This window comes from Mytilus galloprovincialis, chromosome 1 (genome assembly GCF_965363235.1).
Source record: "Mytilus galloprovincialis chromosome 1, xbMytGall1.hap1.1, whole genome shotgun sequence".
NCBI lineage: Eukaryota > Metazoa > Mollusca > Bivalvia > Mytilida > Mytilidae > Mytilus > Mytilus galloprovincialis.
In genome coordinates, this window is record NC_134838.1 from 43,745,754 (window position 1) to 43,772,590 (window position 26,837).

General features: G+C 31.0%; 1 protein-coding gene across 1 annotated transcript in view; it reads right to left on the reverse strand.

Moving 5' to 3' along the window:
- Window positions 1-23,461: 23,461 nt before the first annotated feature.
- The window catches only part of LOC143060974 (E3 ubiquitin-protein ligase rnf213-alpha-like), a 170,144-nt gene continuing 166,768 nt past the window's right edge, over window positions 23,462-26,837 (reverse strand). The window contains exon 89 of the mRNA XM_076233657.1: window positions 23,462-26,665. Coding sequence (XP_076089772.1) covers window positions 26,467-26,665 — 199 coding nt within the window. The 3' untranslated portion in view covers window positions 23,462-26,466. The remainder of the gene's footprint in view (window positions 26,666-26,837) is intronic.

A 26,837-nucleotide genomic window follows, 5' to 3' on the forward strand; every position in this document is an offset into this window, starting at 1 on the left:
AGTGTGTTTGAAAGAGGAATTCCTATATTAAACGAATAACAGATGCCGTTTGCTGAGATATTAGACTGCCATTTGATTAAACCAAAAACATACGAAACTCATAATACACACTATAATAGACTTGAGAATCAGGATCTATTTACAAAACCTTCAAGTGGCGAGAATCAATGCGTGTGTATACACTTTTTAGACTGGATCTGATTACACTTCCCGAGCACCTGAGTTCCCCCCGGTTCTTATTGGGTTCGTAATGCATAGTCGATAAAGTGAAAGACGTGTGCAGTCTTTAGTTTTCTATGTTGCGTTGTGTGTACTGTTGGGCTTTTGTTTGCTTCTTTTCATATTTGTCATTGCATTGTCGGCTTATTTTTTGGACTTATGAGATTGTATGTTTTTTTAGGTTTCTTTCGCTTTTCGTTTTCGCAACAACGTCGACAAACAGTAGGATACCCGTGACAATAACCAATGTGACAAACTCAAAGATCGAAAACAGATGGTGTGCAGTGGCGATTATAACCTGGAAGATTTGAACAACTTTGGACCCATTATAAACCAGTTTCAGACATTATATTTTAAGTGCTATGATGACAGTTTGTAAAATTTTCTAGTATCTTATCTTTTACTAGTACGTAATTAATTAAATTATATTGTCAACCTGTATGTAAGACGTATTGGAAACCACCAGGAAAATTACAGGTTTATCCGTTGGACTTGTAATTATTTTTAATTATAGATACCGCTGTTTAAATACTTTAGTATTTCATTGTGCAGTCAGTGTATGTAGTTGGCAGTACTCTCCGGACCCTGTAAACTATTTAAGTATAAGTATTCCGACTTTGAGTTATCATAGCCTGAAAACCTCTCATTTATAAATCCGCCCTGCGAATCGAATACATCTAGTCAGATTTTAGCATGCCACAAGCAGCAACTTATTTGCAAACCTTTTTTTATTCAAATAACCAATTAAAATCCGTTGTTACGAAGAAAAATTTACCTTTTAACTTTAAGTATGCTTCCATCAACTCTTCCCATACATTTCACAAACACTTCGTCTTTTCTTGGATCAATAAGAATTGTCGGAGAAACTATAACATGCATACAATAATCGACTTGATTGTGTCCCATTCCACTTGCAGTTCGTGCAATTGAAGAACCATGGTCCATGTTTCTGATGAATATAAAAATATCTCTCGAGTTTCAATCATTAAGAAATATGTTATAAATAAGCTTGTATGAAAATAAATCAGTATGAAAACTACAATACTAGTGTAGACGAGGTACGTGTCTAGTGAAACTAATTGGTCTGAGTCTTTTATAAACGAAACGCGTGTCTGGAAACACTGAAGAGACTTTTGAAGACGAAACGCAAGTCTGCTGACACCAATAAGTCTTGTGTAAATGAAACCCATGTCTGGTGACACCAATGAGTCTTGTGTAAACGAAAAACATCTCTGGTGTGCCAATTAGTCTTGTGTAGATGAAACCCATGTCTGGTGATACTAATGTGTCTTGTTCAGACGAAAGAGGTGTTTGGAAACACCAATGAGTCTTGTTTAATTGTAACGCGTGTCTGGTGATTCTAACGAGTTTTATGTAGGTTACACGAGAGTTAATATTACACCTCGTATCCGCTTGATGACTTTAAGTTCGGAAATACCTCCAAAAGTGTCTCTCAAAGTTCAAAGAAAAAAGTTATATCGAAATAATATATATACTAAATATAATGATCTCAATGAAAACTTTATTTTCGTCAGTTAAACGATTTTAACATTATATCTCAAAATATTCAATATAAATTTTGTGGATTGCTGTGGAATTCCATTTATATGTTTATGTGTTACGAAAGAGAATGTATTCTGCATTGCTGTCATTTTGTCCCATCAGGGGCCCTTGATTGGAAAATATACTTTGATTTACTTTACTTCAATAATAAAGGAATTGATTGATTGATTGATTGTTGGTTGCAATACGCCGCATAAGCACAAAAATAAAGGAATTGAAAGAGAGTAAGAAAATAAGAAAATGAAAATAACGACGAACTAGACAGGACCTTACAATTCAACTCTTGATCAATCTTCACAGACTTATTAGAAATTAGTTATCGAATGTAAAAAGGTCAGTACGTATAAAATAAATTGCTTCGCTGAGCGCAGCCGGATACCACCGCCGATGTCCAACCCTGTTAAGGCCCAAATGGACACATTATTCACGCTTGATACAGGCCTGAATATTACCCCGTTTTTTTTGCATTTGTTCAATATACTATGCTGTTGAATATTATCCCGCAAAAAAATATATTTGAAGAAATTTTCTTTTAATTTCTGAAATCTGAAATGAGAAAAATTGTCCCCCTTCCATTTTTCCCCACCTCTTTCCCTCAAGATGAGGTCAGTATTTCAATTCAAATTTCTAATGGAGTTTGCAACCATAATAACCCATTTAAATACATCATAAAGTATTAAAATATAAAATGTCATAAATAGTCATGGCTAAAATCAATATTAATTAATAGTAACTGCCTTCTTGGTCCCAAATTCCTAAACTGTTAGCCAAAAACCCCTTATTTGAATCTCAACCTTCTACTTGAGGTATTAAACATTGTGGTGCAATTTCAGAGCAATCGAAACACTGATACACAAGTTAGTATCCTTAAACTAGATATTATACTTGTTTTGGGCCCCTTTTGGACCCCTAGTTCCTAAACGATAAGGGCCATCATCCCCAAAATCAATTCCAACCTCCTCTTGTGGTATTGAACTTCTTAAAAAATTTCATAGAGATTCATTCAATTAAACTGAAGTTAGTATCTGGAAAACATGTGTCTTCGGACAACGACAACGCATACGACGCAGACGACGACGACATGATACCATTATACGATCCCAAAAAAATATTTGCGGTCATTTTAAAAAAAACTGTGTATTCAAATATTTGACATACAAGTAATAGTATCCAATTTAATTTAAATCTATATTTGGCATGGTGCTAGAGAGAAATAGTTTGTCACCACAAAAGGTACACGGATTAAAAAACACATCATGACATTCATGATTGATTCATCAGATAAATCCAATGAACAGCGCTCATATCATTTTTTAAAGGAAAGGAGCAATACACTCAACAAGCTGTTTGAGAGTATTCAAACTGTCAGGGAAAATTCCGAATTGTCAACAAACATTATGTCTATTGCTAGCCAGGAACGTAGTAATCAAGATGTGGACAAAATTTATGATAAAAAAGATGATTTTTCATTCCTATTATTAATTATCCATTTTTAGATGGTGACGGTTCCCTTGTCACCATCTTATGGTATACAATTTAGAATGAAACTGTTTATATATCTCAAATGTTCGATTCCCTAGTGTATGTAACAACGTATTTGCCTTAATGAAAGAAATCTATGTTTTACCGAAAAATTATTACACCAGGGTTTTTGATATTACATACAAATCAAAACATTTTATCATCGGTACAAGAACATTATTTTACTACAAACCGTGTGAAAATTTTACTACGAATCCAAAGGAGAATAAGTATAAAGAAAATTAAAAACATTATCAAAAAGTAAGCAATTGTTTGAACTGAAGATATAGGTTGCTGTACCAAGTGAAGTTATAAGTCTGAATAATTAATTTGTAAAGTATATTATGATTTATTTTTGTCTTATATTTCTGTGCAATTACTTATGTCGAATTTGAACAAATCTAATGGTCAAGTAGTTTCATAATCAAGATTAAAAATCAAGATAGCTACGCTGAACCAAAGAGAATCAAAACCAAATATCCTGAAATGTATTTTCAGGTTGAATTTATTTATACAAGTATTTGTATTATTGGTGTAAGATTCTTTGTCAAGACCATTTTAGAGATTATTACTGTCGACAATGGATATGGTAATTGAAAATGTAATGGTAATTAAGTGTAATGCATTACAATTTTCCATGTAATTGAATGTAATGTGTAATGAAGCACTTTTGAATTATATGTTATGGTAATTTAATTAATTACAATGAAAAAGGCATGTATTGCTCAATTACTTTTGAATTACATTTCAATTACGTGTACTATATGGTGTTAATGATAAGAAATTGTGTTAATATAAATATGATTCATTTGACGTACAGAAATGTTTGCTAAATAGTCTTATAACTTAAAAAAAAATGTGAGAATCAAATACTGGTGTTGTTTAGTTATTAAGAAATATCTGTGTTTGAAAAGATAGATAAGAGGTATATAAATACCATCAATACAAGCATGTATGGTTAAACAAATATGTAAATCTTTCTGAAACAGTTCATTTAGATTTTTAAATCAGTGCACACAATCATTTTGTCAAATTAGTATACACAAAATGATCATAGAAATTAAAATTATCAACAGTAAAAACATATAGCAATTTATCAGATTAACTGTGTAATTAAACAGTCTAGGACAATGCCACTATTACATGTCTTTTTATCTTACTATCAAAAAATTGGTAATTTTTAGACATTATATAGATATAGGAAGATGTGGTGTGAGTGCTAATTAGACAACTCTCTATCCAGATAACATTTTATAAAAGTAAACCATTATGGGTCAATGTACGGACTTCAACACGGCCTTGGCTCACACCAAACAAAAAGCTATAAAAGGCCGATATATTATACATTGTTTGTAATAAAAATTACTTTCAATCTAGTGACAAGCATACTTTTGAATATTTGTAAAGTAAAATAACCTGGAAATTTGTTTAATTCATTCATAATTCATTGATTTATATTATGTTTAATTAAATGGCTACATTTCTGAGTTGTCAAAATACCCTTTAATGTATTGGCAAGTTAATAGGAACACATTTTCTTCTATTAACACATCTAATGATCCAGCAATACATGCCACATAGGTTCCTGTCGAAACAAAGTGTTCAGACCAGAGAGATGCAGACTAAATGACTAAACATTAAAAATACTAATGATAATCAAATGCAATGCTAAAACTATGTTATAAGCTTTCATTAATACTTTACACATGCTACATATAAATGATATACATAGTTTTAAAAAAGTTATTATGAAATGTGATATGTAATTTAATTCATTACTTTAGTAAAGTAATTGTCATTTAATTATTTACATTTCAAAAACTATGTAATGTGTATTAAATGTAGTTGATCATTTTTGCAATGATATGTGTAATTTAATTAATTGCATTCCAACGTTAACGTAATTGACCCTAAGTCTGCTACCGACATACTATTATTGTTGAAGGCGGTCTCTAAGTTTTAATAAATTATGCATTTGGATATCTGAAAAGCGAACATTGGCATACTATCTTCATTATTAACAAAATTAAACAGCAAGTTATCTGAAAAGAGTCGCCAAAGAAATGTTGACCACAAACGTTTTACATAACAGGTTCATGTATAACTTATTGACTGAGTGAGAAAGTCCTTTTTTTGTATTACATATATACAATATATATAAATAATGAATTAGAAAAATGGGCTTCAATGTTTTTTCTGTGCATCGAACTACATGTAACAGTTATAATGTACATTAAGGTTTATGACCCCTTCTGTAGCCATTATTGTACGAACTTTTCAAACTTCAATTGTATCAAAACTATAGATATAATGAATAAAAGAGATAGGTCATTCTGTACATATATCAAGTGGAAACTTGATGCAAAGCATTAATATTTACTGTTTCATTGCATTTAATAGAAAAAAAGAGTACTTTGTGGCAAATAAACCAAGATTTTTATAGAAAAACCCACAGCCTTTAAAACAGAGATTTTTGTTATAAAATTTGAAACATAGATTACTCACTTGCTTTTCTATGATGTGGTAGTGTTTATTTTTTTACAAAAAGTTCTACCCAACCTGTAAATTCCAAAATACCCCATGTTGAGTCACCAAAGTCGAGTGCACCCTAAAAGGTGTACTTGATTAATTCCGTATTTTTATTTGTTTTAATCAAAACTTGTTTTAAGGAAATCAATGCTTGCACTGCATGCAATAATCCTATATCTATCATTTATCAAATTGCCAAATATGAGAGAACAAGGATAAATGCGGTAGATTGTCTATAAAATTTCCATATCTTTAGCATTGAATCAACACAAGGGTAAATAATATTTAACTATGGTGGTATTATAAAATAATGAATATTTGTAGATGATTTTGTAATCAAAGATCGTTAATGTTAAAAAATTTGTAACAACTAGAACACACCCGTGATATCGCGGGTGAGTGACTGAATTAAAGTATATAACTATGCGTAAGCATTATTTTAGTATTGGTATTGTCATCTGATAAAGTCGTGCCGATTATAAGATATAGTTTTCTCTGCCTTCAAATCTTTCTGTTTGAACCCGTCGACCTGGAACTTATCAATTATTAGTAATATTAATTATTTGGAAAACAAAAAGTCCTGAAATGGAGTATTTTTTTAAACATCAGCATTGTTCTATATTATTTACAAATAAAGTTGAATTCTTTGATTCTCTGTTTAACGTTATGCCCGCTAACACATTGAAAACTGTACCTATACGCCTTATTTTAAGTCCAGATTTTAAGTATTCGTATTGTTATCTTAGAAAGTCTTACTGATTAAAATACTACAATAGGGAACAATTTGACAATGATTGAATTAGTAGTGTCAACCTATGACCCGTGTTTATAGAAAAATCCTAAAGACACCGTTTGGTGGTGCACCTGTCAGATGCGGAACGTATAGATAAGGTAATAGGTAACAGGTGAATATACTATTGGTATTGGTATCGGATTCGACCCGGAACTTATTAATTATTGGCAATATTAATTATGTGGAAAACAAAAGGGTCTGGAGTGGTGTAATTTTTAATCTACACCTTTGTCCTATATTAGCTATATATAAAGTTGAAATCTTCGATTTTTCGTTTTTATAACATGACGGCTGACAAATTGGACCTCGTTATTTTAGTATTATAGATATTCGATCTTATGAGCGAATGGTTGAAATAAAGAAGATAATTTATTTTTAATATGAATGAATCCTACTTACTCAACTTTTTAAACTAGTTAGTTTAAAACAAGTAATAGCCTGACAATTATGTCTTAAACGCTATATCAGTTCAAGTTAAAAAAAAAAAAAAAAAAAAAGATAATAGCGCCTTCGCCAAAGTTTTAAATACCATTCTATAATAGTCTGTTTCACGAGTTCTCGTTTCACTATCGAAAGACAAGGGAGGCAATAATCATAAGCAGTGATAAACTCAAGTATTTTGCATTATTTGGTAGTACATAAACTGGAAAAATTTTACCAGATGTGTATGTCTATAATTAATATGACTGTCTTTACAATGATGCACGAGGCCAAAATATACCGAATCCAATACAAACTTTCAAAAGCTAATTTAATCAGAGGTAAAATTGAGAATGGAAATGGGGAATGAGCTAAAGAGACAACAACCCGACCATAGAGCAGACAACAGCAGAAGGTCACCAACAGGTCTTCAATGCAACGAGAAATTATCGCACCCGGAGGCGTCCTTCAGCTGGCCCCTAAACAAATATATACTAGTTCAGTGATAATGAACACCATACTAAACTCCAAATTGTACACAAGAAACTAAAAGTTAAAATAATACAAGACTAACAAAGGCCAGAGGCTCCTGACTTGGGACAGGCGCAGAAATGCGGCGGGGTTACACATGTTTGTGAGATCTCAATCCTCCCCCTATACTTCTAGCCAATGCAGAAAAGTAAACGCATAACAATACGGACATTAAAATTCAGTTCAAGAGAAGTCCGAGTCTGATGTCAGAAGATGTAACCAAAGAAAATAAACAAAATGACAATAATACATAAATAACATCAGACTACTAGCAGTTAACTGACATGCCAGCTCCAGACTTCAATCAAACTGATTGAAAAATTATGTCTTCATCATATGAATATCAGGCACAATCCTCCCCGTGAGGGGTTTAGTATCATACCATCATAAAATACTTATGTACGTCAATAGAAAACACAAACAATTCTTAGACTAAACACTTTCAAGGCGTGCAATGCCTTTTCGTTAGTTTGGAAAGTTTATTGCTATGAACACGAAACTAAATTATGAAAAAGTATAATAATTAAAATATCGAACTTCATTGAAAAGTTAAAATATGATTAAAATCAAAAATTAAACAAATCAAACGAATTAAAAAGTAGACTCAAAATACATGTTAAGATTTGTAGGAAATCTGGTAGTCTTGATTTTCTTGATTTTGCGGCTATAATGTTAAAAAAAGATAACCATATCTGATTAATTATGAGAGACCATTAAAAATGTACATAAATCTGGCTGATATTTGTAATTGCACATGATTTAAGTGATATTGTCATAACTCTTTTTTATCAAATAATAATTAACTATCGAATCTCGTGTGGAACGAATTTTATCTGATCTATCATGAATATCAAGGGTAACAATAAAACCTTCATCAGATAATCATGAAATTTGATGACAATAATCAGACAATCATCATGGCCAAACTGTTTAATCATATGATCAAGATTATTAAGGGCAATAATCAGACGATCATCACGGCCTCAATGTTTAATCATATGATCATGACTATCATGGGCAATACTCAGACAATCATCACAGCCTAACTGTTTAATCATATGGTAATGAATACTAAGGCCAATAATCGAACAATCATCTAGCCTAACTGTTTAATCATATATATGATCATGATAAACAAGGGCAATAATCAGACAATGATCACGGCCTAACTTTTTAGTCAAATTCATGTTCACCGATTTGACTGAAATACTCTATTTGATTTATATCATACTAAAACGCATATCTTAATATAAAATAAAGTGGGAAATGATCAATTAACAATGCATGGTCTCAATAATATGTATCATTTCGTCTGTATTTTTGTCTATACGCTATATATTTAACTTTCGAAATAACCACCAAAGACTGCGGTCAGTCATATAACCCGATATTAACGTACACATAAATATAAATGGATAGCAACCTCGTGCCATTGGACTTTTCTATTTCTGTTTGATTTCTTGTTGTAGGTTTGAAAAATAAATCATCGATTTTACCTGAATAGGATGATTTTTTTTTTGTGGTGGATCGAATCAGCCAACGATTTGGTTCACCTTTGTTTCACTTTCAATATTGACATTTTTTGTCATCTAAATAGCTGAACACCACTTACACATGCATGACCAATCTCTGTCCAATGGGTTAATTGAAGGTCACGTGAATACGGTTTTTATTGGGTCGAATTGTTCACTTGAAAGTGAATAATTCATCAGCGATATTTCTTATCTTTTATTGACAAAATTTATCTGAACTGACTGCTAAAGGAGAATGAGTCTATCACAATTTCACTTTTATTAATGATCATTTAGTTTTATCTCGTAGCTATAATGCGCCTTCGAAATATGAAAAAATATTTTTTGTTGTTCAATCATTGATAAAAAAAAATAATAAAATAAGAGTTCATTTAAAATGCCAATTTTGTTCAATATTGTCAAAATAACAAAGAAATATAGCAGATGAATTGTTCACTTGCAAGTGAATTATTTGACCTGACTGAATCCGTTTTCATCTGACCTTCAAATTAACACATTAGCTAGAAATTGATAACACATGCACAAGTCGTGTTCAGCCATTAAAAGATAAAAGTGTCATCATTGAAAGTGATACAAAGGTGAACCATTTCGTTGATTTATTCGATCCGAAAATTGTAATTTGGATATACATTGTACGTTTTAGTATGTCATAAATCAAATATGAGAATTTGAGTCGAATCGATGAACATGAATTTATGTATTACTAGCATGATCATTTAGTTGTTGTTTGATTTTAAGTTCCGTCCCTTGAAATTAGAAAATAATTTCAAATAATGTAATGAACCTCACACATGAAAAACCGATGATGCCTTATCTTTACCCTTTTTGTCATTTTTGTTTATATAAGCTTGTCAACGTTATTATTAGGTTTTTAAATCAATTAACATGTTGGTCTCGAGCTTCACTGAAATGTAATTTATTATCGAATTCTGAAGCAGCAATTTTGGTATCGTTTAATGTTACTTCAAAGGAGTGTTTATGCAAGAAAGAAGGATTCAATCATAAAAGACATTAAAAAAAAATGTGTAAACTATTCTGAAAAAGACCCCTTGTTTAGATGTTTTAATAGAGCATACGATACAGTTTCGATATATTGCAACTTTCTTTACACATACTATTTTTTTACCTGATAAATTCAATTAAATAAAAGAAAAGTCCCTTCTTGTGCTTCATTCTGCATCTATACTTTGGGTTTAAATATTTTGTTGCAAAAGATATACGCACAGGTTTTTTTTTAATTATTTTTTTTAAACATTTGTAATATCTCATTTGCAGGAGTAAAATAGTCACTACTTCGGTTTTATCACGTTTCCGAAATATCAATTACAGTACTAAAAGTAATTCTTGAGCTCTCAAGATGAAAGTTAACGATTTTGGTACTTGACTGTTTTTCATCTAAATCAAAAATAAACATTTATGCATCCACAAAAAACGATTTTGTTCAGCTTTACCATTAACCATAGATAAACATCAAATTCAGCATTCAGTCAGAAATCGTTTATTATCAAAATTACCAAACAAATAAACCATAATAATAATGTTGCTATACTTTTTTTTAAATATTGACGAAGTAACAATTCTTACCAGCCCAACAAGAACCCAAATTGAAAAGTTCTTAATTTTGAAAAGCGCTGCGTAGTTATGAATATGGGTCATATCGACTTTCGTTGAAAACTTTCGGATTTTCAGAAAGTTAAAACATGTATATACATACGCATATTGTTTAAATCATAGGTCACCTTTTCCGACTAAGAATTAAATTCAATTCGTTCGACAAAGCAGTTGGACCGAAACATAATTAGAAATCCAATCTTTATAATTTTAGAATAATAACACAGAACATTATACTTAGCACTTGTCTAAAGAACAATAGCCTGCAAAAATGCGTGTCTAATTCAAAAGCTTATTTTTTAATTTATAGCATATTTGGTTGTTCTTGAACAATTGACTATTACGTATGTAAACGCGGTAATTCATGTCATCTAGAGCCATACTGTATTTTAGGTCAGTCGGGCAAGTTCGTAGTTTATATGGGGTCCCAATTTTTAAAACTTGTTTATACCATGTTTGTTTTGCGATTTTCAGCCATTTTATTATTTACACTTAGGTTTTAAAAATCCCATCACACAGACTTCTTTCAATTGTCTTGTTACATGTATCCAATTATTTACAGACATAAAATATCCCAATCCTTGCAGATATAAAAAATATATGTTAAGAACATATAGTAATTTAACTAACTCCTAATTTGACCTGAAAGGTACTTTTAAATACGATAAAACATTTTTAAATATTATAACTATTCATACCTAAGATTACTATCACGTACCAAAACCTAAACCATAACTAAAAATAACTTCAATTTAGAAAAGTATATATGAAAAGAATTAAAGATTTAAGATACAATTTAAACTGTTACATTACGATAAATGAACATGACAATTATTACAATTAGTATTTACAAGGCGGTAAAATAAAATGCTTAAAACATGTAACTAAACACAAGAAATAATTACGATAGGAATTGCATAAACAGTGAACGGATTGAGAATGTTTAAGCTCTATATCAACATAAAAGTTTATATTTCCACAATCTTTGCACTGACGCTTCTCATGAAGAAACATCCAAATTCTAGTACATATAAATGAATTATATCGATTAAAACACAAAATTGTGTTCTACGACCGTATGAGTGCCTAATACACCAAGTACCATAACGTCATGCTTTCTTAAAACCAATAGTTTTAGCCCGCAAAAATATAAAGGCCCTAACAAGATCAGTTATCTAGTTACATGCCAATATTTCCCTTTTAGATATTTCAAACTATAATCTTAATTTATGCACGTGAAATGGCAAAAACGCATTTTTCAAAACACTAAAAAAATACTTGTCGGATTGTAGCACCCTTTTCTGTTGTTAGTTCACCAGCAGCAGTACAAAACCAGAGTCTGTAAATCCAAAACATGTGATTTTGAATTACTCCTGCATGACTGTGGCGAAATGTTGCTTGGTTATGGTTCATCACGCCTTAAATCAATATTTTGAGAGCCAAAATCAAAAATTGGAGATGATAAAAACATAAATATTAATGGAATACGTGGAAAACATACTAAACATTTGTAAAAATAACATTCGAAGGAGAGATATTTATTCACGTTTTATTTAATTGCTGGTTCGTTATATTCAAAATCTTTGTAAAAAAACTAACTGTTCATACTCGTCGTTCTTAGGGAGAAATTACACATTGCAGATTTTTTTATTATAATTTTTATTATTAATCTAACCACTTTTGGTGTTTAATGTTCGTAAAGTTATACATTATCTTTACATTAAATTATTCAATAAACACTAGTTCTCCCCATTTTTTTAAAATCCAATTAAAAATACGAAAAAAAACAACCAAACAGTGAACATTATTGTTAAAATTACAAACTGCCAAATGAAATGAGTGTAAACGTATTAACTTAGCATTAATTCTTACCATTTACCAGAATATCCAAAATGAGAAACCATGGTTTCGAAAAAACAAATCTTAAACATGAATATGTACTATCCATTTAAACCTTAAAGAATCATTTACCGAAATTTAAAAAAGACAGGTATAAAATTATTATAAATAGAATATATTACAATGTCATACAAGTAAAACCAGGTAAGTGCATATTAAAGGCATGATTACACACATGGCAGTACTTCAACTTGTGAATTTTTTTTACCATTAAGTAAGAGAGAGAGAGAGAGAGAGAGAGAGAGAGAGAGAGAGAGAGAGAGTATATATAATAGCTGGTCCGCAATGGGTTTCATAAATAAAGGCAACAGTAGTATACCGCCATTCGAAATTCATAAATCGATTGAGAAAAAAACCAAATCCGGGTACAAACCAAAACTAGGTCAAACGCATTTAATATAAGAGGAAAACTACAGCACAACAGAAACACAACTTTAAAACGTAATTACACAGAAACGAACTATAATATAACAATAGTCATTTCCTGACTTGGTATAGAACATTTTAAGAAAAAAAATGGTGGGTTCAACTTGGTTTTGTGGCATGCCAAACCTCCCGCTTTAATGGCAATGTAAAATTGCTACCATTTAACATGTACTTTGTAATACTTATTATTCGCCTAATGAAATATATATATTTTATACAGGTCACCATATGTTTCGTGTGGTCTATCGCGCTGTATGCATTGACGTATGAAAAGCAGTGTTGGACACGAGCATAGCGGCGCTAGGTATAATGTCAGATTGGGATTTTGTTCTTTCAAGAGAATCGGTCCATTTTTTCGATTGTAAACCGATTTTTGTAATGTGAAATCACATCGATTTACTCTTGTATCTGTACAAGAGAGGAGTATGACGTTTGAGCTTTTGATTTTGACATTTGAATGAGGACGTTCCGATTTGAATTTTACTCGGAGTTCAGTATTTTTGTGATTTTCCTTTTTTTCCGCAATTATATCAGCTTTTTCAATTATACTTTTGTCTAATAATATTTAAGTTTTGACAACAGCACTGGTGTCATTCGATATACCGAGGAAAATGAGAATAGAGAATACATAACGATGGCCAAGTATTTCGATTGGATCGTGGAAGCTCTACAACGGTAAAGGATTGGGAAGGAAATCTTTCCAAAAAGACATATCTCTATATCTTTAACGAGAACCTTAAAACCAAAATTTATGATAACAAAGATGATATTTCATTTTCTATTGTTAATTATCAAATTTTAGATGGTGAAGTTTCGCTCGTGTATGTAACAAAGTATTTGATTTTAACGAAAGAAAATAATTTACACCTGTGTTTAAGATATTAAAAACTATAGGCAAAACATTTACTAGTTTTATCATCCGTACAAGGGCATCATTCGTTAATTCAACTCAAAAGATAACCAAACCTTTAAACAGACTTATTCAGGAGCAATAAAGTAACGATCATCAAAGATGGCATATTTTGATATCAATATTGATTCGCCCATAGGATTATTGCATGGGAAATGAACACAATTTTGATTCTAAATTATTAGTATTTGAAAAAAATTAAGGTTTTTGAGTACACCGGTTGTACAAAATTACAAAGGGCACATTGCTCCTCGACATTTCAAATGACATTAAATATGTAAACAAACAAGATTTGTTTTTCATAATTCGAATGACTGAATAACTTTTATATGAAAAATGTCATTCCATTTCAATTTCAATTGGTTCTTATTGTCAATTTTCCGTTACCATAAACAGACATTTTAATTTTAATTTTGCAAGAATTTACCAAAAATGTTATTTTTGAAAGATCACGTAGCGCTTTTAGAAGATCTTGAAAAGGATAGTGAAATATCTGATGCTACGAAAACGTTCAAATCATAGTTATAACATATGATAGTAAATTTTCCAATTGGAATCACCTGATCCCTTTTGTTTGGGAATATGCCTATAATAATTTAATGCCATTGGTTATGATTATCTTATAGTACTATACCGACTAGGTGTGTTAAAGCAATATCAATTGTCTTGCCCATCTTTCATAAGTTTTGATTTCTTTTTAAAAAAACAGATTTAGAATAGAGCTTAATCGTCTAAATTACAGTTTTTGGTGGGGTTCTTGTTGCTTATTCTTTAGTTTTCTATGTTGTATCATGTGTACTATTGTTTTTCTGTTTGTTTTTTTTTTTTTTTTTAACATTTTTGGCCATGACATTGTCAGTTTATTTTCGATTTGTGAGTTTGACTGTCCCTCTGGTATCTTTCGTTCCTCTTTTACAGTTCCAGCTGGGTATCGTTGCGTTGATTGGTATTTTTTCTAGAATGTTGGATACAATGAAGTATAGCTATTGTGAACATACTGTTCAAACATCCAAGTAAAAATAATGTTATCCTGGTTCCCGTTACTACGTTCCAGGTATTAGCTGATGTATAGGTATTTGTGTAACACACTGAATATTGCGATCGGGAACCAGTCTAAAATAACGTTATCTTGGTACCCTTTCAGTTTAAGTCAGCGCAACCACGAAATAAACAATAAATTAGGCAGTAATGACATAGTGTAAACACACGAACTACACTGCATATAAATGAATGTGGCAAATAAAAGCAACAGTAGTATACCGCTGTTTACAAGTCACAAATCAATTCAGAGAAAACAAATCTGGGTTACAAACAGAGGGAAACACATCAACTATATGAGAAAATCTAAGGAAACAATAGGAACACTTAAGTGCAACAAAAACAAACGCAAATCATACATACATACATAGAAACCAGAGGTGTAGCCAAAGGTTATATCTTTGGTTAGCTTGCTTGTTAGCTGAAATGTTAAGTCATTGTTCATTCTTTCGGACCTTGGGACTTTTTTCCGTGAAAATGGTATATCAGGACTCCAAACCGTATCACAAAAAATCTAGAACACCTAAATATGTGTCTGTTTTTATTTATTCAGTCTACTGTATGCTGATGATACAATAATATTAGCTGAATCAGCAGCAGCACTGCAAAAGTGTTTAGATGTATTTGAACAATATTTTAATATTTTTAAACTTTCAGTAAATGTTGAAAAAACTAAAGTGATGGTATTCTCTAAATGAAAGTACGTTATGATGGATAACTTTAAATTATATGGTTCAATTATTGAAATAGTGGAGTCGTACCCCTATCTTTGTTTGCTTTTAAACCAAAATGGGAAATTTGTAATAACGAAAAAGACGTTAGCAGAACAAGAACAGAACGCACTTTTTGCTCTTTATAGCCTTTTCATCAAAATTTGGGTTTTTAATGTAAAATTAGAATAATAGGTGAAAAAGCCTTTGTGAGACCTCGAAATCGAAGGTAAAATCCTTTTCCTTTATTAAGTTATTGTTAATCAATAAAAAATCACAAAACAAATAATCGTGCTTTGGTACTAGCTGTTATCAAAGGGAGACAATTCAATCTCAATCTCAACGTGTTTAAATCCCAGGAAAGATAAATCTTGTTACACGTGGGGATAGCTCATCAACTATAGTCTATTTTGAAAACATCTTCTAAATATGTATTTTGCTTAACCATGTTTTATAATTAATTCCTCATTTTGGGCTCGCAAAGTAAGCTTTAGTAGAAACCCTGAATAATTATTTGCTATGTAATCTTTGTGGTTTTGTGAAAATCTAGTTTGTATTGTGTGCGTTGAGGCCTGTAGTTGATAGTAAAAAAAAATATGCATGGGAGTTGAAAACGAGATGTGTGAAAAAATGGCCATTATTTCAGGGCAAACAAATCTGACTCGTAATTTTTGCATGTAGGAAAAAAATCAGGTGGTATAATATAATTTGTCGACGAATGATGGGTTGTTAATGGGTGCGAGTCATTGTAACATTGATAAGGGGGTGGACATAATTATGGGAACTATGGAATGAGAGCACTAGAAATGAGAATTTGATGGATGAAAGCTTGAGACAGGGTGTTTTTAATCGTGAGAAAAGTGTTGTTAAAACAGGGATAATGCATGTTGATGAAAAAATAGGAGTGCAGAGGAACAGAATATGGAGTGAAGTATGATTTTAGGGAGGGAACTGGGAATCAATTCCCCTGTCCACCAAATAATTGAAAGCCATTAAAGAAATAAGGGAGCGGGGGTCTGACATGTATGTATACGTAAAAGGATCAATTATGCAGGGAATGCAGACCACAGATTGGTCTTATTTGACAACTGATAAATAGAAAGACGAATGTAATAGTGCTATCTAAGTTTAAAAAAAAAATTAAAACAATAAATAATTCAATCAATAGTAGATTTTTGATTATGTAGACCAACAGTAGAGAAATGTAGCTTTGAATGACCGTATAAGTTAAAAATGCATCCAACAGTACACAGCAACTCTTGGTGGTACTAAACTTCAGTCCGCAAACATCTCAATTAGTTACAGATGTCAACAACCATATACAGCTTTAACCTAAGCAGCCCTGTATAGCGCTATAGAGTGCTTGCAATCAACTCCATTCTTATAAACGAATTATATAAAATGATTAAGTCTTTCAACAAAGGTTATAAATGATAAGCAACGCTGCAAATTTTGAACTTTAGAACATAAATAATTATCTTTAATAATGAATTTAAAACAGCAAGATCTTTTCAATTTTTAAAATATGTACTGAAAAGTTGCATGTAAATCGTTAAATAAGAAAACACGCAATTTCTATTTTTAAACAAGCGAAATAATATTTACATGACAATCCTGTCTTCCAAATGCATTTTAAACATTTTGTTTTTATCAACAATTACTATTTAAAAAAAAGAAAAAAAACGCATTCACACACTGAAGATAACATGTATTTCAGTTGCAACAACTTTATTATGGATAAAGAACTGCCAACCTGTACCAGAAACAACTAATGGTTTGGAACAAACTATACACTATGAACGACAACTCGACCTAGAATGTTACTCACATTTGTTGATAATGTAAACATACACGCATATAAAAAAAAAAACGGTAGTATGTAGCATTTAAAAACAACCAGAATGCTGTAGTAAAGATCATCGGGAAATTGATCTGGTTTGACGCCCGGAGATGCCGATAAGTGATATTTTACAAAATCATGTTTTCAGGGGAAGGGATGCATTGTCCTTGCCAAAATTATAATTAATTCAGGTATCTAGCATTATTAACGTATATCGATACCACGATAATACATTGATAATACTGCCTTGTTAAATATATCTTAGAGTCAAAGAATGCAGCAATAGTTCTGTCGTCGACGGCCAAAGAACAAAATCGTGATGATAAAGCATGCAATTCCGGAAATTGACCGTCTCCAAAAATATTAAATTCTAAAATTGAGTTATCGTCCTTTTCGCGCCAGACGACTATTGAAACAGAAATAGAATACAAGCAATACATATACAACAAGGAGACAAACCAATATGTCTTATAAATGTATATATGCCATCAGATAGCAAAAATGCAGACATCGAATACAAAGACACATTGGCTCAAATTGATGAAATGATAGAGAAATATAAAGACACACACGAAATTATAGTGTGTGGAGACATGAACGGGTCACTTGATAGAAGCTCGACACCTCATGTTAAAATCCTAAAGACATTCTGCAAGGAAAAATGTATAGGAAATACTGAGAAATGCCCAGTAAAAGAGACATTTTCTCACCAGAATGGTATGTCGAAAGGACAAATTGATTACTTTCTCTTTAAAAGTAACTCAGAAATCATTAACAAAATCAGACAAATTGATGTCCTCGATACTGACCCAGAGAATACCTCGGACCATGTACCTGTTATCTTGACACTGAATAGTCAACTGAAAAAAGTCAGGGAAAAAGCAACAACTATCATAGCAAAACCTAAATGGACTGACTGCGACCATCAAATTTATAAGGAAGTCATCAATAAAGATCTACCAAAACTCATGCAAAAATCAAAAGGAATCATTGAGCAAGATATAAGAAATCTAGAAAAATTGCTACATAAAGCCGGAGAAGCAGCAATCCCAAAGTATAGAAGAAAAATCAAAATCAAATCAAAGGGAAAGGCGATATGGAATGAACAATTAGATAAGGCATCAAAGCAATCAAAAATGCATATAAAGTATGGAGGCAACATGGAGCACCTCAAGAAAGAATTAATGAGCTCAAAATCAAAATGACAGCTGCAAAGAGAATACTTCGAAAAGCACAAAGACAAGCCTATGCCTCGCAGAGAGAATCAACAGCGGGAAAAATTATGAAAGCTTCAAATGCAGATACAAAACTTTTTTACAAGCTTATCAACATGCAAAGAAAAACACCACTTACTAATACCAAGATACTGAAACTAAATGAAAAGACTACAGAAGATGGACCAAGCATAATGAACATCTGGCAAGAACATTTCCAACAACTAGCTACACCAACAATAGAGGAAAATTTTGACACTGAAAAACTAGAGCTAGTAGAAATACAAAACAATATAATAGAATCCATAGAAAGGGAAAAAGGCCAAGGCATAGATCTTGTTAATGTAAAGGATGTAAATAAAGCTATAGAAAAACTTAAAGCAGGAAAAGCAACCGATGAAGATGGAATTTCGGCAGAACACTACAAACATGGGATGGAAGAGTTAACTCCCTTTATAGTACATCTGCTAAATTTAGTCTTAACATATTTGGATGTACCAATCTTCCTAAAGACAGGGATTCTAACACCAATCTTAAAGAAAGAAAAAGACAAAACATTACCATCTAGCTACAGAGGAATAACTGTAACTAAAACCTTTGCAAAAAATATTACAAAGTATATTGAAGGATAGAGTTGACTCTGTATTTAACAACATACAAAACTCCCTGCAAAGAGGCTTTACAGAAGGAGTATCATCACTATGTGCAGCATTCCTCACATCAGAAGCAATCGAAGAAAGTAAGAAATTAAAGATACTGCTGATCTTAATAACTCTTGATGCAGAAAAGGCATTTGACAAGCTAAACCATGAAATACTATTCAACAAACTGTACCATTATGGAATAAAAGGAAAACTCTGGATATTACTGAGAAACTTGTATAAAGGAATGAGCATTAAGGTTAAATGGGAAGGGCAATGTACAGAAGATGTAATGGTGCTACAAGGAATTCAACAAGGTGCAAAACTATCTACAACGCTATATAAATGCTACAACAACGTCATACTGGATAGCATATTAAAAAGTGGACTTGGAGCATGTATTGGTGATATACAAGTCCCTGCGCCAACATGTGCCGATGACATTGTTGTCCTGGCAAAAAGAACTGCAGATGCACAACATGCACAAGGAATATTAGACATAGTGCAACACCATACAAGCAGAGACCTAGTCAAAATCAATCCAACTAAATCTGAAGCTGTTCTATACAATGCAAAAGGCTCAAACATATCAACATTGCAATTTGAAGACAATGACATCAATATAACCAATGAAACCAAACATCTAGGTATCAAAAGAACCAAGCAAAACCGTGCAAATATCTCAGAAAGAATAAGAACCGGTAGGGCAACAATATACAGCCTTCTTGGAGCTGGGTTACATGTCAGAAGGGGATTCTCACCCATGGTCGCATACAAGCTATGGAGAACATATGCAGTACCAAGAAGCATATACGGACTCGAGGTGATGAACCTACTTACAAAAGAAAAGGATATGCTAGAACTGGCAGAGAGAAAAATCCTCCGACAAATCCAAGGGCTTCCAAATAATACAGCAAATATGGCTGTCTATACCTGGTAGGAGCAGAACCTATTGCTATCACATTAGACAAAAATGTACTTACCTTCTTCATGAATATTGTTCGAAATTCAGGAACCATAGAATGTGAAATTCTGCGCCGACAAATAGCATTTTCGGACCAAAGAGGAAAAGACTTTATCAACAGAGTAGAAAAAAATACAATTTGAAATCTAGCAGCTACTACATAGAAAATCCACTGAATAAAATCGAATGGAAAAGACTAGTAGGAATAAAGATCAAGGAATACTGGAAAAATGAATGTCATAATGAAAAAATGGAAAAAAACATCACTTAAATACATAGAGATACAGAACAATCCATTAAATGAAGCTCACAATATATGGAAAAGTGTAAAAAAACAATAGTAAAGATGTAAAGGCAGGAGAAATAAAAGCAAGAATAAGTACTCAAACGTATATATTCCAAGCCAAAAGAGCTAAGTTCGATCCGAAAGTTAACCTGATGTGTACAAACTGTGAACAGGGAAATGAATATCTAGAACATTTTATTCTACACTGCAAAGAAATAGAGCAAATAAGATCTAAATACTGCTCAAAAATTGAACAGACAATGGATGAAATTGATACCTCAACATACAAGAAGATCATACAACAAGGAAATTTACTGCAGCTCATAATGGACTGTACTAGCAAAGACATTAAAACTGTTACTCAACTGTGTATGAAAGCATTGAAACTCTGGCTAGAAATATGTGTTATGAGATGCACTTGCTGCGCACAAAAAGGATAAAAAACTTGATCACAAGTACAGTATAAGCAAACTTTTTAAAATAAAACAGTTCATTACTAATAGTATATCATCTTACTATCTTATGACTTATAAGTACATGTTTTTAAAAATAAATCTTCTCTTTTTAAAATTGTAAGATATCAGTAATAATTTAAAGAATAATGACAAGATCGCCATATAGCAAATTAAACTGAAGAAAATTTATGTATATATATATTAGCTTAAATTTTTCCAAACTCCAACCATTTTACATAAGTCTTATAAAATATAATTTTCATTATAGTTCCCGATGTATTTATAGCACTCTTAACTAATAATTATAAGTAATTTTAATTTGAGACCATTTTAATTCTTATTTGTTAATATATGCAGTTGTCTCTTAAAATTTTCTTACAACCCAGCACATATGAATTATTATATATCTTTTAAAACTTTATGATGACAATCATATGAATTAATTATGATATTTATCATTTAGTGATTATTATAACCAAATTCAGTCATCTGTATATAATTATTTGTTTCCTTATGTTTTAAGGTGTACATAGTTGCTAAAACTATACCCTTTGGGTAGTGCTCCACAATTAATGGAGAAATATACAAGAAACTGAACTGAACTGATTGAAAAGGCTACTCTATATAGAAAGATTAGAAATATATATATTCCAGTAGATCTACAGCTTAAGCTATTTGATTCTTTAATTGATACTATACTTTTATACGGGGGCGAAATTTTGGGATATGAAAAATTAGATATATTGGAAACGGTGCACACACAATTTATAAAGAAGGTGCTCTCTGTCCAAATATCAACGCCAAACTTCATGGTGTACGGCGAAACAGATAGACTACTACTAGACATACATGTAAAACTACGTATACTTAATTAGTGGGTAAAACTACTTTCAAATGATTCTAAACTGTCCAGTATTATGTATAAGTTACTGTGTGACATGAATTGTTCAGGAAATATGCAATCAAAATGTTTATCATTTTAGAAGTACTTGGCATGAGTAAAGTTGTATCATGTCCGGTATAACAATGAAAATTTAACATATCATGTCATTGCATAATAACCCTCACCGGATGTAAATCAATAACATTTTACACCTTTTTTCCTGTTAACAAGTTTTAATTAGTTACCATGTCACCTAATGTTTCGAAAATATTTTATAGCAACAACAAATAAAAGAAGTATGCGGAATTAAAACCCCCAAGATATATGTTCATGAGTCAGAAGTTTTGTTTTACATTGGCATTGCACAGTTGACTGTCAAAAAGAAAGGAACATTTTTCTTCAACCCTTTTTTCGAATGTAACGGACTATCACATAATACTTGGTGGTAAAAAATGAGAACCAACAAGAAAGATGTTACTCAAATAACTATAAACAAGAATGTGTCCTTATTTCACGGATGCCCCAATCGCATCATCATTTTCTATATTCAGTGGACCGTAAAATTGTGGTCAAAACTATAATTTGGCAATACATTAGATACATTAGTACGATTATATCATAAGGAACATGTGTACTAAGTTTCAAGTTGATAGGACTTCAACTTCATCAAAAACTACCTTGACCAAAAACTTTGACCTGAAGTGGGACACACATACCAGAAAACATAATGCCCATAAATGAGGCATAAAAATCCAATATAATCCGTGCATAATGTTTAGATTAAATGTTTGATGGCTTTCTATTCTAGCTCTAAACATAACATTTTAAATGATTTATTTTCAGCATATTAAAGAGATGTGATTATTATCCTACTTTTTACTACATCGACAATCAAATATTTAATCTATCTTCTGGAACAATTATAATCATACTAAGAGGCATTATTTGGATTCCAAGATCAATTGTCTTCTTTATTGTTACCTTCTTTTGACCTATTGACTCCAAACAATAATGGCTTTCTTCACCTCATGGTGCATTTACAAACCATTGTCATATAACTATGTCCAAAGCTAGGAACCAGTAATCAAGTGGGTTGTCTGCCATATATTTTTCATTCATTGCTTAGTATAAATATGGTTGTTGATTTTTCTTCTAAATTTGGTCAAATAGGATTTTATACAGTATGGAGGATTGTTAAAAAACCTATACCTGACCTGTTATTGTTCACATCTTTGAGTTTCTGTCTTTATGGACAATCATACCACATTTCAGAAATGTACTCAATATTTGCTGTGGCCTTGATCTTTGGTGCTCAAATTAAAAAAGGGCTTCCTTAACCAATGAGGCATCAACAATTAATGTGTGACAAATATATCATGGTTATGATGCAGGAATATTGACATTTGTACAGTTTTCATCAAATTAAAAGCCAAGTTTCACCAGGCTAAAAGACAAAAACAATGAAGAAAAAGAAAATTAAAAAGGGTTGGATACCTTTAATACTTTATATCCATGCAACCCTTTTTATCAAATTTAGCGTAAATATTCAGGCTACCCTAAAAATGACTACAAAACCTGATAAATAGAATAAGTCCATTCTAGGATAACAAAATATATTTCCTCAGGCCATAAATATTCTATTGTATAACATACATACATAAACTACTAGTATATCACTCAAATAACAAAATTTTTAAATTGTTGATATATATATAACTATCTAAATATCAAGTAAAGCAACTAAATCATACTATATCAGTGAAATAACATAGCTGAACATATATCAAATATATCAGTGAAATAACAGATCTAAGACATAAACTAGCAGTGTGATTACAGAACTAAAACATATATCAAATATATCAATGAATAACTGATCTAAAATATAAACTAACAGTGCAATTACAGAACTAAAACAAACATATACCAGATATACCAGTGATATAACAGGACTAAAAAAAAACTTTATCAGTCAATCAACAGAACAAAAACATATTAAAGAGAAATACATAAATGCTTTGCTCTGCTTCCCCGGAATTGCTTTTGAAACTATCTGAAAACAGAAAGTAGAAGTATGGTATATCCTTCCCACACTACAAGTTATCATTGTAAAGCTGCTGACTTTATCTGAAATTATTCTGTTCGGTACAACTTCTCTCAACAGTATGGAGGATATGAGATTCAAGTAGAAAAATTCTTATCTATTCAATTGTTAACAACAATAGAACACATTTTATATCCAACACAATTTGATGATCTCTTATGAATCAAGGTTAGTAACTTAATTGAAGGTACATAAGAGAATGAAATGCAAAAAGACAAATCTTGCACACCACACTGTGTTGCAGAAGAATCTATGAAATATTTTGGAACCCTATGGACAATGAAATAGCAAATTTCATTCAAATGTGTATTTCTCAATCTAGCAACTTAATACATAATAATAAATATAAATGTAATAATTCTATTAATAAAATATTAACCTTTGAAACATTAATCTGTTTCTTTCTATTGGTTCTTAGTTTTTGAATTGTATAGCTGTATGAAAGTAATAACATACGTTTAAAAGAGAGGCCAAAGATTCCAAAGGGATATTGAAACTCTTAAGTCGTAAAGTTGTCTGATTAAGTGATACAATCTTTGTATTGTGTATCTTAGCTATACCAATACAGTAACAGAACTAAACATAAATTAAATCAGTTAAACAACAGAATTTAACATCATCAAAGTCAATGGAACAACAGAACTAAAAAGTAAACTATTTCAGTGAAATAACACAACTAAAACAAAGCTGGTTGATAAAAGTCTTAAGGGGGTTCGCGGGTCTAAATCATTTATATAGGATTTCTCTATATTTTTCTATAAATGAACTTTATCTTATAGTTAATAGAAAAATAAAATAAAAAAATGGGGTCACCGTTCATTTGCGCTCACAATCTGCCTTCGAAAGAAGCATACATCTTTGTAAAAGTGTTTTTTTTTCTGTTGAACTAATAGGAGAAATAAAGGTAATATCGAAATAAAAAAAGAAATTAATTACAGAAATCACTCAAATTTTACAATAATTTAGTTTAAGTACAGCATATATCGAAATTATATTAAAAAATATAGGTCACCGATGAGTTAAAAGAGATATTTCAATTTTAAAGCCAAAAAATGGCATTTTTCCACCAAAGGGAGATAATTTGGAACTTTTTCAATGATGTTTACATTTTAAAAGTCATCTGGGGCCAACACGAATTAATTGTTTTGAATGTTTTTTTGTACCATATAATAAAGTAACAACTACAAAAGGTAATAAATAAAATTTGTAATGAAAAAAAAATGTTTAATTTTTTTCTGAAATTTTTATACCCTCGAGCCTCCTTAACATTTGATTTTGTCAGACTTTATGGACTTCTTTCTCTTTTTTAAATTGGTCCAGAAGTTCGGTGTTTTGGTTTATAAGTCAAATATCAGAACAAAAGCATATATGAAATAAGAATGCATGCATTTTTGTGCTACCCCAATTATCTGAAAACAGGGAGCAAGGGTCTAACAGACCCTTCTTTCATTACAAGTTATCGTTGTTAAGCTGCAGACTAAATCTGAAGTCATAATGTTCAATAGTCACAAACAAACTATAAGACCCTATCTGTACAATCACAAGGGAAGATGCAAACATAATGAGCTTTAAAAAAAAAAAAGATATATTACAAAACTTCTAGAATTTATCATTAACTTGGAGGCAAACTGTGATGGATCTCATGGAACTATTTTTATTGAGTAACTGAGATTCAATTGAATAATAGGAGTTAAAAAATCATGGAAAAACTTACTACATCTCATGATATGAAGTGTTTTTTGTATTGTAAATATAAATAGTAATAATAGGCATCTGCATCATGCCTTTAATTCTAATCTTAGGAATGAATTTCAATTTATCATATAATAAAAAAAAATTTTGATTTAGGTCAAAATCTTTCATCCAATGTTCAGCTTGACGAAAATAACTGTACTTTCAAAATTTGAAGTATGCATTCTGATTGTGGATCTTTGGCTGACTGACAATTATTCACATAAATTACTTAACCAGTTGTAATTCAATTTTTGTAATGCATATTAAATGATGATATTACAGTTGGAAATTGCTATAAAATTCGAAGAAGGATTTGAAATTATTGCAATATTTATCTTGATCCATCCTTATTATGTCAAACAAACAGCAAATTAATTTCTGATTTTTATTTTTCTGATTTTATTTAATGTAGAAAATAAGTGAAAATCAAACCATTTTTTCCATTGGAAAACGTTTAAATAGCAGAAAATTAGGGAAACTCCATCCATATAATGAAATATCCAAACTGTTAATGCCATAAAATCTTAAAACTGTGCAGAGGCTAACACAATTTATCTCTACTGCTTAAAGATAAATAAAATGTTGTATATATAATTTGTCAATATGACACAATTTCAAGTAAAATTTCCTTTTTCAAAATATTTTACATCCTCTGTAGTTGTTTTGTTATCAATATCTCATTGATCAGCTTCCAAACTGCAACAGCATGTCCTGTATTTATCCTAGGCATATCACTTCTATCTGATTGTAGTGTTTGAATGGCTTCTCTTAAAATATCATCTACTAAAGTGTCTTCTTCGTATGGTGATGCATCAATATAGCCATACAACATGTCATGAAAGCTAAAAAAAAAAAAAAGGGTTTTTTCTTTTATTTGTTACATTGATTTCCAAATATAAGTTTAATCATACAAAAACTAAATAATAGGCTGTTAGTTATAAAGTTCTATAAACAAAAGCCGTCTGCATTTTAGTTACTGCAGTGAAATTCATTATAACATTTGACAATTTGATA